The sequence below is a fragment of the Rosa chinensis genome, chromosome 4 (assembly GCF_002994745.2).
Source record: "Rosa chinensis cultivar Old Blush chromosome 4, RchiOBHm-V2, whole genome shotgun sequence".
Classification (NCBI taxonomy): Eukaryota; Viridiplantae; Streptophyta; class Magnoliopsida; order Rosales; family Rosaceae; genus Rosa; species Rosa chinensis.
The window spans coordinates 30,701,831-30,716,713 of record NC_037091.1 but is presented as its reverse complement, the minus strand read 5'-3'; the positions used below and the strand labels follow the sequence as shown (position 1 = coordinate 30,716,713).

The 14,883-nt window shown below is 39.1% G+C and overlaps 1 protein-coding gene and 1 long non-coding RNA gene across 2 annotated transcripts; both read left to right on the top strand.

The window, feature by feature from the left end:
- The first annotated feature begins 1,897 nt into the window (after positions 1–1,897).
- LOC112196228 lies at positions 1,898–4,920 on the top strand. The gene is made up of 3 exons (XR_002935047.2): positions 1,898–1,989; positions 2,518–2,615; positions 4,841–4,920. It is a non-coding gene; the product is annotated as an uncharacterized LOC112196228 (long non-coding RNA).
- A 2,779-nt stretch (positions 4,921–7,699) lies between these two features.
- LOC112199104 lies at positions 7,700–8,377 on the top strand. The gene has a single exon (XM_024340162.1). It carries the CDS (start codon positions 7,700–7,702, stop codon positions 8,375–8,377), a length of 678 nt encoding a protein of 225 aa, XP_024195930.1.
- Positions 8,378–14,883: the final 6,506 nt, after the last annotated feature.

Below are 14,883 nucleotides of genomic sequence, written 5' to 3'. Positions count from 1 at the left end.
ATATTCAGTAGTACTTCTCTTCCTAATGTTGTCATAAGTTAAATAGATCCGCAGAACAAAAAAATAAAAAAGTAGAAATCAAACTTCTGTTCAGGATGGGATATATTTCTGGTCTTATTGTAATATATTTGTTCAAATGATTTATACTTACTCTACGTCTATATGTTGTTTGTCTCCGTTATTCTAATGCCACTCTTCATATATGCTCAGCGGAAAGGAAGGCTTGTTAAGTCTGGAACCATTATGCATTCTTATCCCCATTGCCCAAGATCTAACACTCCACTTATTCAGAGAGCTGTTCCAAGTTGGTAAGTGGAGATTTGACTCGGTGTTACTTGTAGTTCAGTTTTATGGACTCTTATTTTGATTAAAAACTCAGTCTTTTCGCATCTCAATTGATTTCTAGTTAGATTCTCTTTTAGCAAATTCTTACATCCATGCTTGAACTTATTACAAGTTCAGTAGTTGAACCCTTGGCTTGACCTGGGCACATAAACGGTTAAACCTATATTTTTTAAACCATTTTTTCTTATTTAACATTTCAATGTGCAATCTCATCCTAAGTAAGTATTACTTTTGCTTACAGGTTTATCCGGGTGGAGCAGTTGAAAGAAAAATTGTTAGAAAACAACAAGCAGACTTACTGGGTTCCTGATTTTGTGAAGGTTGATTTTTATTTTTAGTTGTTGACATTTATGGCTTTCTTTCCTTTGTTTTGTACAGTGTTTCTTTATTTATGTTTTTGGGAATGAGTGTGGTAAATGTTGATAAATAGCAAATTTTGGGTGATAAACTGAGTAGCTCTGGACTGTGCATGTAAGGTGCTTAAACATTGCTTAATTTATGTCTTCCTTGTTTACTGACTTCAACAGTTGCTTTTTCAAAATGTGTAGGGCAATTGCTTCTGGAGTAGCTTGTGTGCTTCCTAGTTGATTTTTTGTCCACTGTTATGTACTTTATCCTTGCTTTATGAAATGTTATTTCCTATAAAAAGTTCCTGGTTTTATTTTGTCAAAATGATATTTGGGTCTATTGAATATGGGTGACAAAAGTGGTCATGTTAGAATTCTGTAATGTGTAGATCTCACATCATCCATCCTTAAGAACGATAGAAACAATTTTAAACACAAAAGTGTTCTCAGTTTGAAAGAAATCTGCATAAAATTCACATTTGGTTCCTATGTTTCATGGTTTCCATTCCCTAGAGTTTCTTTGGAGACTCAATGTGTTTGCACTAAGATGGAACTCCAATAAGATGATTTTCAGATCTCACCAATTTCTTAGTTCTCAAAATAAGCCTGAAATTAAATTATTTGCTTGCTGGTACTCCACTAAAAGATATATATTACTTTTCTATTCTAGACTAGTATGGTGCTTTCGTTGAAGTAATTAATTCTTATGCATTCTTCATAGCTGCACTTCAATAAATACTTTTAAGTGAAGAGTTCGTGTTACTTGTTTATTTCTACACACTTTGTTTGATTAAATTTGCTTTATATATATATATATATATTTACATTTACTTTTAAATAAATATAAGGTCTCTATTTGAAGAATTGATACTTCAATTCCTTTTCTGGTTCTTCGATTTTAACAGTACTCAAACTGGATTAAAAGACACTTGTATTTTATTTTTCCTCCCAGCACCATTTCTGTAGACAGTTTAGATAATGTTGGTGTTTTTTTAGTCATTGAGTAGTATCAACATGGCATTCTAAGTTCTGATTCTTAAGGCCATGATGGGGTTGTTTTGCAATTCACGTTCTTAGATATCATATCTGAACAATGATATTTGTTCGTTAAGAAACATCTATATTGTTGCACTTTACTTATAGTCACTTATTGTCATGTTTGCGTTTGTCCATTGGCATGCAGGGAGAGACCTGGATTGTAGCAGTTGATGAGGATGGATGCTTTACTGAAAAAATTACCGACTTTAGCTAGTGCTATGTCAAAAATGCAGATACAGATATTATTGAAGCACTGAAGGTACGACAGTATAGAGAGTTTATATACATATAGAAACATGTAGACGTCTTTCACTTACATTACACAAATCTAAAACGCCCTCAGGTGTTGATTGCATGGGATTGACCGTGCGGTCAATGCTCTGCAGTGATTGGTGATGTTTGTACAATCTACTAGTCTTATTTATGTATGCCAACTCTACACCTGCACCAAACAAGGAAAACGATGGCATTCTAACTTCTAAAAGAAATTGTAGAAGTAATTCAGAAATTTTCAGTAGTAGTTTCATGTGTTAAGCCTGGGATTTTTACGTTGAAAAATATGTAAATTTCCCCCCTCATATTTAGTAGTGCTTCTCTTCCTGATGTTGTCTTAAGTTAAATAGATCCGCAGAACAAAAAAATAAAAACGTAGAAATCAGACTTCTGTTCAGGATGGGATATATTTCTGGTCTTATTGTAATATATTTGTTCAAATGATTTGTACTTATTCTATGTCAATATGTTGTTTGTCTCCATTGTTCTGATGCCACTCTTCATATATGCTCAGCGGAAAGGAAGGCTTGTTAAGTCTGGAACCATTATGCATTCTTATCCCCATTGCCCAAGATCTAACACTCCACTTATTCAAAGAGCTGTTCCAAGTTGGTAAGTGCAGATTTGACTCGGTTTTACTTGTAGTTGAGTTTTATGGACTCTTATTTTGATTAAAAACTCAGTCTTTTCGCATGTCAATTGATTTCTAGTTAGATTCTCTTTTAGCAAATTCTAACATCCATGCTTGAACTTATTACAAGTTCAGTAGTTGAACCCTTGGCTTGACCTGGGCACATAAACGGTTAAACCTATATTTGTTAAACCATTTTCTTATTTCACAGTTCAATGTGCAATCTCATTCTAAGTAAGTATTACTTCTGTTTACAAGTTTATCCGGGTGGAGCAGTTGAAAGAAAAATTGTTAGAAAACAACAAGCAGACATACTGGGTTCCTGATTTTGTGAAGGTTGATTTTTATTTTTAGTTGTTGACATTTATGGCTTTCTTTCCTTTGTTTTGTACAGTGTTTCTTTATTTATGTTTTTGGGAATGAGTGTGGTAAATGTTGATAAATTGTAAATTTTGGGTGATAAACTGAGTAGCTCTAGGCTGTGCATGTAAGGTGCTTAAACATTGCTTAATTTATGTCTTCTTCATTTTCTGACTTCAGCAGTTGCTTTTTCAAAATGTGTAGGGCAATTGCTTCTGGTGTAGCTTGTGTGCTTCATAGTTGATTTTTTGTCCACTGTTATGTACTTTATCCTTGCTTTATGGAATGTTATTTCCTATAAAAAGTTCCTACTTTATTTTGTCAAAATGATATTTGGGTCTATTGAATATGCGTGACGAAAGTGCTCATGTTAGAATTCTGTAACGTGTAGATCTAACATTATCCATCCTTAAGAACGATAGAAACAATTTTAAACACAAAAATGTTCCCGGTTTGAAAGAAATCGGCACAAAATTCACATTTGGTTCCTTTGTTTCAAAGTTTCCATTCTCTAGAGTTTCTTTTGAGACTCAATGTGTTTGCATTAAGATGGAACTCCAATAAGATGATTTTCAGATCTCACCAATTTATTAGTTCTCAAAATAAGCCTGAAATTAAATTATTTGCCTGCTGGTACTCCACTAAAAGATATATATTACTTTTCTATTCTAGACTAGTATAGCTGCACTTCGATAAATACTTTTAAGTGAAGAGTTCGTGTTACTTGTTTATTTCTATACACTCTGTTTGATTAAATTTGCTTTATATATATATATATATACTTTTAAATAAATATAAAGTCTCTATTTGAATATTTGATACTTCAATAACCAGTTTTTCTTATTTCACATTTCAATGTTCAATCTCATCCTAAGTAAGTATTACTTTTGCTTACAGGTTCATCCAGGAGGAGTAGTTGAAAGAAAAATTGTTAGAAAACAACAAGCCGACATACTGGGTTCCTTATTTTGTGAAGGTTGATTTTTATTTTTAGTTGTTGACATTTATGGCTTTCTTTCCTTTGTTTTGTATAGTGTTTCGTTATTTATGTTTTTGGGAATGAGTGCGGTAAATGTTGATAAATAGCAAATTTTTGTGATAAACTGAGTAGCTCTAGGCTGTGCATGTAAGGTGCTTAAACATTGCTACCTAGTTGATTTCTTGTCCACTATTATGTACTTTATCCTTGCTTTATGAAATGTTATTTCCTATAAAAAGTTCCTGGTTTTATTTTGCCAAAATGATATTTGGGTCTATTGAATACGAGTGACGAAAGTGCTCATGTTAGAATTCTGTAATGTGTAGATCTCACATCATCCATCCTTAAGAACGATAGAAAAAATTTGAACACAAAAGTGTTCCTAGTTTGAAAGAAATTGGCATAAAATTCACATTTGGTTCCTATGTTTCAAGGTTTCCATTCCCTAGAATTTCTTTTGAGACTTAATGTGTTTGCACTAAGATGGAACTCCAATAAGATGATTTTCAGATCTCACCAATTTCTTAGTTCTCAAAATAAGCCTGAAATTAAATTATTTGCTTGCTGGTACTCCACTAAAAGATATAAATTACTTTTCTATTCTAGACTAGTAGGTGCTTTCGTTGAGGTAATTAATTCTTATGCATTCTTCATAGCTGCACTTCGATAAATATTTTTAAGTGAAGAGTTCGTGTTACTTGTTTATTTCTATACACTCTGTTTGATTAAATTTGTTATATATATATATATACTTTTAAATAAATATAAAGTCTCTATTTGAATATTTGATACTTCAGTAACTAGTTTTTCTTATTTCACATTTCAATGTGCAATCTCATCCTAAGTAAGTATTACTTTTGCTTACAGGTTTATCCGGGTGGAGCAGTTGAAAGAAAAATTGTTAGAAAACAACAAGCAGACATATTGGGTTCCTGATTTTGTGAAGGTTGATTTTTATTTTTAGTTGTTGACATTTATGGCTTTCTTTCCTTTGTTTTCTACAGTGTTTCTTTATTTATGTTTTTGGGAATGAGTGTGGTAAATGTTGATAAATAGCAAATTTTGGGTGATAAACTGAGTAGCTCTAGGGTGTGCATGTAAGGTGCTTAAACATTGCTTAATTTATGTCTTCCTTGTTTACTGACTTCAGCAGTTGCTTTTTCAAAATGTGTAGGGCAATTGCTTTTGGTGTAGCTTGTGGCTTCCTAGTTGATTTCTTGTCCACTGTTATGTACTTTATCCTTGCTTTATGAAATGTTATTTCCTATAAAAAGTTCCTGGTTTTATTTTGTCAAAATGATATTTGGGTCTATTGAATATGGGTGGCAAAAGTGCTCATGTTAGAATTCTGAAATGTGTAGATACTTGAGAATAAGAATGTATTTGAGAGAATGATGAGATAATTTTATTCTTCTCACAAGGAGGTATTTATACAGCAAGGTTACATATACTAACTAGGTAAGTGCTAATTACAATTAAAGGGATAATTACATTCCTAATTGCATACAATCAGTACATTCCTAATAGAATAAGAATATTCTAAATAGGATACATTGACTCATGCTAACACTCCCCCTCAAATTGGAGCATACAAGTCACGGATGCCCAACTTGTCAAGTGAGTCATGGAGCACCTTGGCGGAAACTCCTTTAGTCAACACATCTGCTAATTCCTGTTCAGTTTGAACAAATGGAAAGTGTGTTTGTACCCACATTTGCATGGCCACACAGACGTAGCTAATGTGCATAGTTATTGAATGATTTCTAATTACAATGAGCCGCTAAACAAGTATTTGGGCTGGCAGCTAGAAATGGTGGTCGATGAATTATTGGACACTTTGGTTAGTCCTAGTTGAGTCAGATAATAGTCAGGCTTTTAGTTATCGGCCGGCCCGTAGTCATCAATTCAAAAAAGAGATTTATTATCTAAAAGCCCATCGGCCGATTGTTCAAGTCATTCTAGTCAGTTTCCAACTTGAACTCAACTTGGGAGGATAATAGCTAATCGATAAAGTAAGCTGATAAATGATAAAGATGAGGTGGGATCTAGTATTTCAATCGAATTGAAGTTCGTTAGCTGATAAGGAGAGTTCAATCCAAGATAGTCTACTTCAAGATTAATTACAGCCGTGGATGATGACCTTCAGAGCCGATCAAAATAGAATCCAGCGTCAAGTCAACCGACGATAAGTATTGGAGCCAAATCAAGATAGAGTCACGGAGCCAAGAGGAGGCTGAATTCCACTCAACTTCAAAAAGCCAAGAGATCAGTTCAAGTCATAGAGCACCCAATATAAATAGAAGCATCGACAGAAGACATCAGACACAACCCCAGAAACTCAAGCCATCAAGCTTTTCTTGTTTTCGTCTTACCTTTTGCTTAGGTAGAATTTCCGCTTGTTCCTTAGTTAGTTTGCTCTGCTAGTTACAATTTCAGTTACTTTACTTTCCTTGTAGTCTAGTATCGATTTTGAATTGTTCTCTTTGTTTTCTTTCAAACAATAGTTAATAATTTTCAGCCATTCCATATTTCAGTTTCATTGTTATTATCTTTTATTTGCTCCTTATTGTCTTTATGCTTTACTTGTTTGATCGTGCTATTTACTGTTCGTAGTCTCATAGTAGCTATTAATCTTGAAGATTTCATTCGTTACGAGTTCACCTTTTTGGTTACTTGTTATTACTTGGATCTATTAATTGACCTAAGCCCTGTGACCAGACAGTTCATATTTACTCATACTCTCATGACCACACGTAACTCACCCGACCTTCAGCTATCAAGTCCTTAATCTAGAGGCATCGAACTATCAGCCGAGAATAATTTCCTTCCTCGGATAACAATTGCTTGATAAGTCAGATCTACCCACTACACCTACAATTTCACATTTGGCCTTCTGGCCGTGTGCTGGCACGCTCCATAATCTATTCATCGAGAAGGATATTTGTTCCTTGATCCCTCGGCTGTATAGGCCAAGGTGATTTTCAGAGGCAACATCTTTTGGCACGCCCAGTGGGACCCAAGATTACTATTTTATTAGTAAGGTTGAATGCAAGGGAAGGAGGTTAGTCAACAAAAACAAGACAACCTATACAGTGTAAACAGGGGAAAGAAGTGTCTTCGCTGTGGAGAGTCAAGACATAATTCAACTTTTTGTCCATCACGGCCGAAGCTCGATCTTACTCCAGTCAGAATGTCACTTGAGTCAAGTGGGAATGGAACTTCAAACTCTTCATCGGAGAGCAATCAGCCGATGAACGTAGAGCTCAAGAAGCAGCGAAGACTGCAGCAGCTGAACTAGCCGCAAGGCAGGAGGCTACACAAGCAGCGGTAGCCGACGCCGCTGCAAGGCAAGAAGACATGAGACGAGCGGCCGCTGAAGCAGCTTTGGCCAGACAATCTACTGAAAGCTCGTCTAGAGGCTCACCACTTAATGCTTTTCAGAGTGCCTCAAATAGTGCAGCCACTCCTGGTGCTATCGTGTATGCGGCACGAGATGGTAGAGTTAGAGATACTGTAGAAGCTGATTATTTAGAACCGGCCGGAGTGTCAGCCGAGTATATGTACAAAGTATTGAATGAGGTTTTTAAATTGCAGACAAATGAACTGGCTGCCCGAGGGGAAATCAACAATAGAACGTTGGTAGATCAGTTAGCTAATGTTTTGGGAGAGAATACTAACTAATCAATCAGAGGATTGCAAACCTCTCTTGAGCAACTGAACCAAACAATGGCGGCTATGGTGAATGGTCAGAACACTTTGCAAACCTTGCTAATACAAAATCAACAAGGCCAACTCAACCAAGCTCTTCAACCTCCATGGCAGCAAGCTCATGCTTATATTCCACAACCTCAGGCTCAATTTCCAATTGGTGGACAACCATTTCAAGCTCAACAACAGTTTGGCATGGCCAACAATTATGTGCAACAGCCGATAAATAACAACAACGGTTTAGGAGGACAAAACCCACCGAGGAATGGGTTGATAGTCGAAGAAATTAGGAGAATTTGTGAAGAAACTGTAGGGCCAGCTCCTAGAAGAACGGCCAGGCCAAGATACACCAAACCGTATCCGAAAAGGGTTGAAAACAGAGATTATCTGAGGGGATTCAAATTTCCTGACTTTCCTCTCTTCAGTGGAGATGATTACCAATCAACTATAGCACATATTTCTCGGTTGACAGCACGGTGTGCCGAACACTCTAGAGATGATGACTTGAAGCTGAAGTGGTTTGAAAACTCATTGACCGGCCCTGCACATGTGTGGAATGTTAACTTGGCACCTAATTCTATTCAAAACTGGGCCGACATGGAAAAAGCCTTCCATGAGCAATTCTATCGAGCTGAACCAGAAGTCACAGTTGCCGATTTGGCAAAAATGTATCAGGAAGCACATGAATCAGCCTAAGATTTCTTAGATAGATTTAAGGCCCCAAGAAACAAGTGCAGAGTTAATTTGGGGTAGCTAGAGTTTGTCCGGATAGCTCAACAAGGTCTAAATTACGAGTTGCGCTAGAAATATGAAGGCGTTGATATTAGGGATATTTTTGAATTAACCACTAGCGTGGCTAGATACGAGGAAATCATCAGAGAAGAAACTCAAGCTAGATCAGCCTCAAAAGGAACTTATTATAAGAATCCTACTGTTCATGCTATGGAGGTCAATTTCGAAGGTTTGAAGGTCGAGGAAGAAGATTCGGCCGATATCAATGCTGCCGAATTGTTTATAAACAAACCAGTGGTTTGTAAAGCCCTTGCAAAGCCAACAAACCCAATCAAGGATAAACCTCAGTTGATAACCTACCATACCAAAGATGGCACACCTTTAAGATTGACACCTACCCGCACTTACAGTTTTGATATCACGAAAGCTGACATAATTTTTGATCAACTTCTTGCTGAGAAAGTAATTAAATTGCCAAACGGCCATGTTATACCTAAGGCCAATGAAACTAGAAATAAGTCTTATTGTAAATTTCACAATTCATGGAAGCATTCTACTAACAATTGTGTGGTTTACCGTGATGCTTTGCAGGATCTCATCGAAAAAGGGAAGCTGAAGTTTCCAGATACAAGCAAACCAGCTCAGCTTGTCGATACCGACCCTTTTCCAGTTAACATGGTGTACGTCAACTTCCCAAGAGGTCACAGGAGGAATGGGCCTAATATGAACTTGTCTAATCCTAGGGCCCGAAGGAGGTATATGTTTCGTGACCAAAGGAGGGAGCCAGTTTATGACAGTCAGGATGAGGATGCATACGATATGACAATGCCACCGGCTTTGAAGGCCTCATCGTCATCTACTTCAAAAGTACCGCCGGCCAGTGCTGTGATTCTATGCAGCCGTTGCAACTGTGAGGTAACCCTCAATAATCTTCTGCAAATCAAGAACTAAGAGATAGCTACTGATCAACAGGTAAAGCCCGGGTTAAAGGTCCCAACTAATTGTGAAGAAAGTAAGAAGAGAGACTCAGGAGGGAAACATGTGTTAGCGTGAGTCATAGCGTAACGTTAGGAATAGAATATATTGTAATTATTTCGTAGTTAATACTTACCTTATTGTACTCTTGTAATCTTCTTTATATACCTCCACAGTGAGATGAATAGAATATCAGACAATTCATTCTCTCAATCTTCTTATATTTGACTTGGTATCAGAGCAAAGATCCGAAAGGACTTTGTCTCGTTAGTTTTCTTTTTTCGAGACACTTATACATAACTAAACCCCTTTGTTTGGGTTTTGTTTTGTCTTTTTCCGGTCTTCATCAAATACTGGTCTTCGTCTCCTTAGAGACCGACCTGGTGCTCTTTCCCGATCAATCCAAACCAGGTCCGCTCCGTCCACCCGGCCACACCGGCTCCCTCTGTTCAGACCGCCTCCCTCTGTTCAGATCGCGGGCTCCGTCTCCCTTCCAGATCGGCTTCATCCTCGTCCAGCTCGGCTTCATCTTCAGTTCACGATCGCCGGCGCTCATCTTCGATCGGCTTCGTCTTCAGGGACCGCCGTCACTCTTCTCCGTCCAGTTCGTCGCAGCCCAGTCCAGTTGCAGTCCACCCAACATCGTTCTTCAGCCAACGTCGTCCAGATTGTCAGCGTTCTCCATCGCTCTATCAGACCGAGTTTGCTCCTCAGTGAGTCAACTCGTCAACTCGCCCCAACTCGTCAACTCGCCCCAACTCGGTCAGTGAGTCAACTCATCTCAAACTCGGTCAACCCAGTCAATTCTAACAGGTTCCACAAAAAAAAAAAAAAAAAAAAATCTGTTACTATTATTTTTTGGAGCCTTCTGTTTGTCTTATTTCCGCTGCCTACTTTGAGATTTGTCTGCATTGTTGTTGCTTATTTCAATGGGAGAAACGAAAGATGGTCAGGGTTCCAATTCTAAGACCAGTGAGGTCCAGAAGGTTGAAGTGTCTGTAAAAAGCTCAGAAGGTGGATCTTTTGGGGGTACCAAACTTACCGGTACCAATTTCCGAACATGGAAGAAGATTATGTCTGTTTATCTCCGTGGGATACACAAGATGGGGCATGTGACTGGAACAACCATGGCTCCTAGTGAAGATGATGTGGAAGCTTATGCTAAGTGGGAAGACGATGATGGGTTTGTAATGTCAATTCTATTTCGAGCCATGACTGAGGATGTGCTACAGATGGTGGAGGAGTGTGAAACCGCTGAGGCAATATGGAAGACACTGGGAGATCTCTATACAAATGAGTCTGATTTTATACAGGTTCATGAACTGATGTGTAAAGCTGCAGGAATGCAACAGCATGGGCAACCAGTGTCAGTGTTTTTTACCAAGCTGAAGAATGTGTGGGCTGAAATTGATCAGAAGCGTCCTTGTAAGATCAAGAATCAGGAGGATATTGCATGGTACCAGAAAGAGAAGGAACTTGAGCGGGTTCATGCATTCTTGAGAGGACTTGATGCAACACATAATAGTGCTAAGGGAGAGTTGCTTAGAATGCAAGACCCTCCTAGCTTGACCACAGCTTTTACCTATATTCGTAAGGATGAATCTCAGCAGGACAGTCTCAAACATGCACAAGTTGAAGTTTCTAGCCTCGCCATTCAAGCACCAACACCTTTCCTCCAACAGCAGCCTTCGGTCCCACTTCATCAACAAGGACCTCCGCCAGCTTTTGCCCACCGCCCTCGTCCTCAGTGTTCTTATTGCAATGATATTGGCCATGTTAGAGAGACTTGTTGGAAACTACACCCGCATCTTAAACCTAAAAAGCAAGGTTATCGTCCTAAGGCGAGAGCAGCTGCTGTTCAATTGGTTCAAGAACCAGATTTCTATGGAGTGGCTGGATAAGATCATCATACGGCAGGAGGGGCTCTTCCTACAGCCTCTATAGCTGGTCGGGGTAAGATTGGTATGGCTTTAAAGGTTTCTAACTTTGTTGGTTCTGATACATGGATTATTGATTCTGGTGCCTCTGACCATATGACTTATGATAAATCATATTTTACTGAATTGTCTTCCCCACCAGTGTCCTATGTCACCAATGCCAATGGTGAGGCTTTTCCTGTGTTAGGGTCAGGGTCAGTGCGTATTACTCCCACTTTAGAACTTCATAATGTGTTATATGTGCCTGACTTGTCTCATCACTTGATATCTGTTCCCCAGTTGAATACTGAGTCTAAATGCTCCATAACCTTTTATCCTATGTATGTGATTTTTCAGGATCTTCTCACCAGGGAGTTAATTGGTCGGGGATATCTGAGGGGCAGGTTGTTCCATCTGGATCAGACATACGCAGGGGAGAAACCAGGAGCACAGTCCCGCACCGCTTTGACTTCGAATTCTGATAAGCTAAGTGAAATTTGGTTGTGGCATCGCCGTTTAGGGCATCCATCTTTTAGTCTTATGAGAAAAACCATGCCTACCCTGTTTATTGGTGTGGATGAGTCTACTTTACATTGTGAAACATGTGTCTTGGCCAAGAGTCATCGTGCTACTTATTCTCCTAGTGTTTCTAATAAAAGTATTATTCCTTTTGAGTTGATTCATTCTGATGTTTGGGGACCTTCTAGAGAACCCACTGTGTTTGGTATGAGATATTTTGTGTTGTTTATTGATGATTGTACGAGATTGTCATGGGTTGCTCTTCTTAAAACCAAAGATGAAGTCTTTCCAGCTTTTCAAACTTTTCGTACTCTTGTTCAAACACAATACCATAGCACCATTAAAGTTCTTCGTTCTGACAATGGGGGAGAATATGTTAATCATGCTTTCCAAGAGTTTTTCAAAACCCATGGGATTGTTCACCAAACCACATGTCCACAAACACCAGAACAAAATGGAGTGTCTGAAAGGAAAAACCGTCATTTACTTGATATGGCTCGTGCCCTTCTCTTTAGTGCTCATATGCCTAAGTATCTTTGGGGCGATGCCATTCATGCTTCCTCTCATCTTATCAATCGTCTTCCATCTAGTGTCCTTCAGGGACGGATTCCATTTGAGGTTCTTGCATCTCATGTTTCCTTACCTTCCTTTCATAATCTTCCAGCTCGTGTCTTTGGCTGTGTTGTTTTTGTCCATATTCCTAAAAACCAGAGGTCTAAATTGGATGCCCGAGCACTGAAGTGTGTGTTTGTGGGCTACGGCGGTTATCAGAAAGGGTACAAGTGTTATCATCCACCCACCAGAAAGTACTATGTCACTATGGATGTTACTTTCTTTGAGGACATGAGTTATTTTTCCTCCTCAACTACAGCTCTTCAGGGGGAGACTTCATATTTTGAAGAGCTGTATCATGGAGAGGGGGAGGAATCAAAAAGTGAAGAAGTCGCACAGGCAGGAGGCACTTTGCCGGATCCAGTTGAGAGCATCAGCTCCTCACCTCCAGAAGCAGAGGCTCCAAACGTCCAGACACCAGTCTCAAGCATTGAAACTGCAGTTGAAGACACAACTGCCCCTCCTGCCATCACTTCTACCCCTGACCCACAACTTCCTGGTACTGAAGATCATCCATTTGAGGTATGTCAACCCACTGGTACTAGCGATAGTGAGTCTAATGTTGAGCAATATGTCTTACCGCCAAATCAAAATACCCAGTAGCCAATTATATGTCCACTAGGAGATTGTCTAAGTCATATGAATCATTTGTGAATCAAATATCTGCTGTATCAGTACCTAACAGAGTGCAGGATGCATTGGGGGATCCAAAGTGGAGGAAGGCAATGGAGGAAGAGATGGAGGCATTGCAGAAGAACAATACTTGGCAACTTGTGTCTCCACCACACGGCAAGATGGCTGTAGGTTGTCGATGGGTGTTTACTGTGAAACATAATCTAGATGGATCAGTGAATCGGTATAAAGCACGCCTTGTAGCAAAGGGGTTTACTCAGACGTATGGTATAGACTACGATGAAACATTTGCTCCTGTTGCCAAGATGAACACTATTCGGGTTCTGCTCTCGTTTGCTGCTAGTTTAAACTGGCCACTCCGACAGTTTGATGTCAAGAATGCATTTCTTCATGGAGAGTTAGCCGAGGAAGTGTACATGAGCCTTCCACCTGGGTATGTAGTTGCTTCTCCTGGTGATTTTGTATGCAAATTGAGAAAGTCTCTGTATGGTCTCAAACAGTCACCTCGTGCTTGGTTTGGGCGATTTTCACAGTTCATGCGGAAGGTTGGTTACAAACAGAGCAACTCAGATCATACCTTATTCCTCAAGCATCAACAAGGGAAGGTAACAGCTCTAATTATTTATGTGGATGATATGGTAATCACCGGCAATGATACTGTTGAGATGGATAGGCTGCATAGACAACTAGCCTCTGAGTTTGAGATGAAGGACTTGGGTGAACTTAAGTACTTCTTAGGAATTGAGGTAGCCAGGGGGAGAGAAGGGATCTATCTGTGCCAGAGGAAGTACGTTCTTGACTTGCTAACAGAGACAGGTTTGTTGGATTGCAGACCTATTGATACTCCTATTGAGCAGAATCATTGTTTAGCTGAGTATCATGATCAGGTACCTACTGATCGTGCTCGCTATCAGAGGTTAGTTGGGCGCTTGATTTATTTGGCTCATACTAGACCAGATGTTGCATATGCAGTGAGTGTGGTGAGTCAGTTCATGCATAACCCGAGTGAGAGTCACATGGATGCTGTTATGCGAATTTTGAAGTACCTGAAGTCAGCTCCAGGAAGGGGAGTATTGTTTTCTAAACACAACAACATCCTTGAGGTTTGTGGCTTTACAGATGCAGATTGGGCTGGAAATATTACAGATAGGAGGTCAACATCAGGTTACTTTACCTTTGTGGGAGGTAATTTGGTTACGTGGAAGAGTAAGAAACAGAAAGTTGTGGCACGATCTAGTGCTGAGGCCGAGTACAGAGGTATGGCTCACGGAGTATGTGAATTGTTGTGGCTGAGAAATCTGTTACGTGATCTGGGTGTCAAACTCAAAGGTACTATGCAGTTGTATTGTGACAACAAGGCAGCCATTGACATATCACAGAATCCAGTACAACATGATCGTACTAAACATGTCGAGGTTGATCGTCACTTTATAAAGGAGAAGCTAGATGCCAAGATTATTAGCTTTCCTTTTGTTCCAACAGAAGAGCAACTTGCAGATATGCTTACCAAAGGAGTTTCCAGAAAGGCGTTTTATGACTCACTAAGCAAGTTGGGCATGGTTGATGTGTATGCGCCAACTTGAGGGGGAGTGTTAGCGTGAGTCATAGCGTAACGTTAGGAATAGAATATATTGTAATTATTTCGTAGTTAATACTTACCTTATTGTACTCTTGTAATCTTCTTTATATACCTCCACAGTGAGATGAATAGAATCAGACAATTCATTCTCTCAATCTTCTTATATTTGACTACATGCTGGTAATGAATTGGGGACTCCCACGGCCAATTTGGCCGAGGATGAAGTACTTAAGCTT

Coding starts and splice junctions, on each gene's coding strand:
- LOC112199104 (XM_024340162.1), top strand. CDS start 7,700: ATGGCGGCTATGGTGAATGGTCAGAACACTTTGCAAACCTTGCTAATA.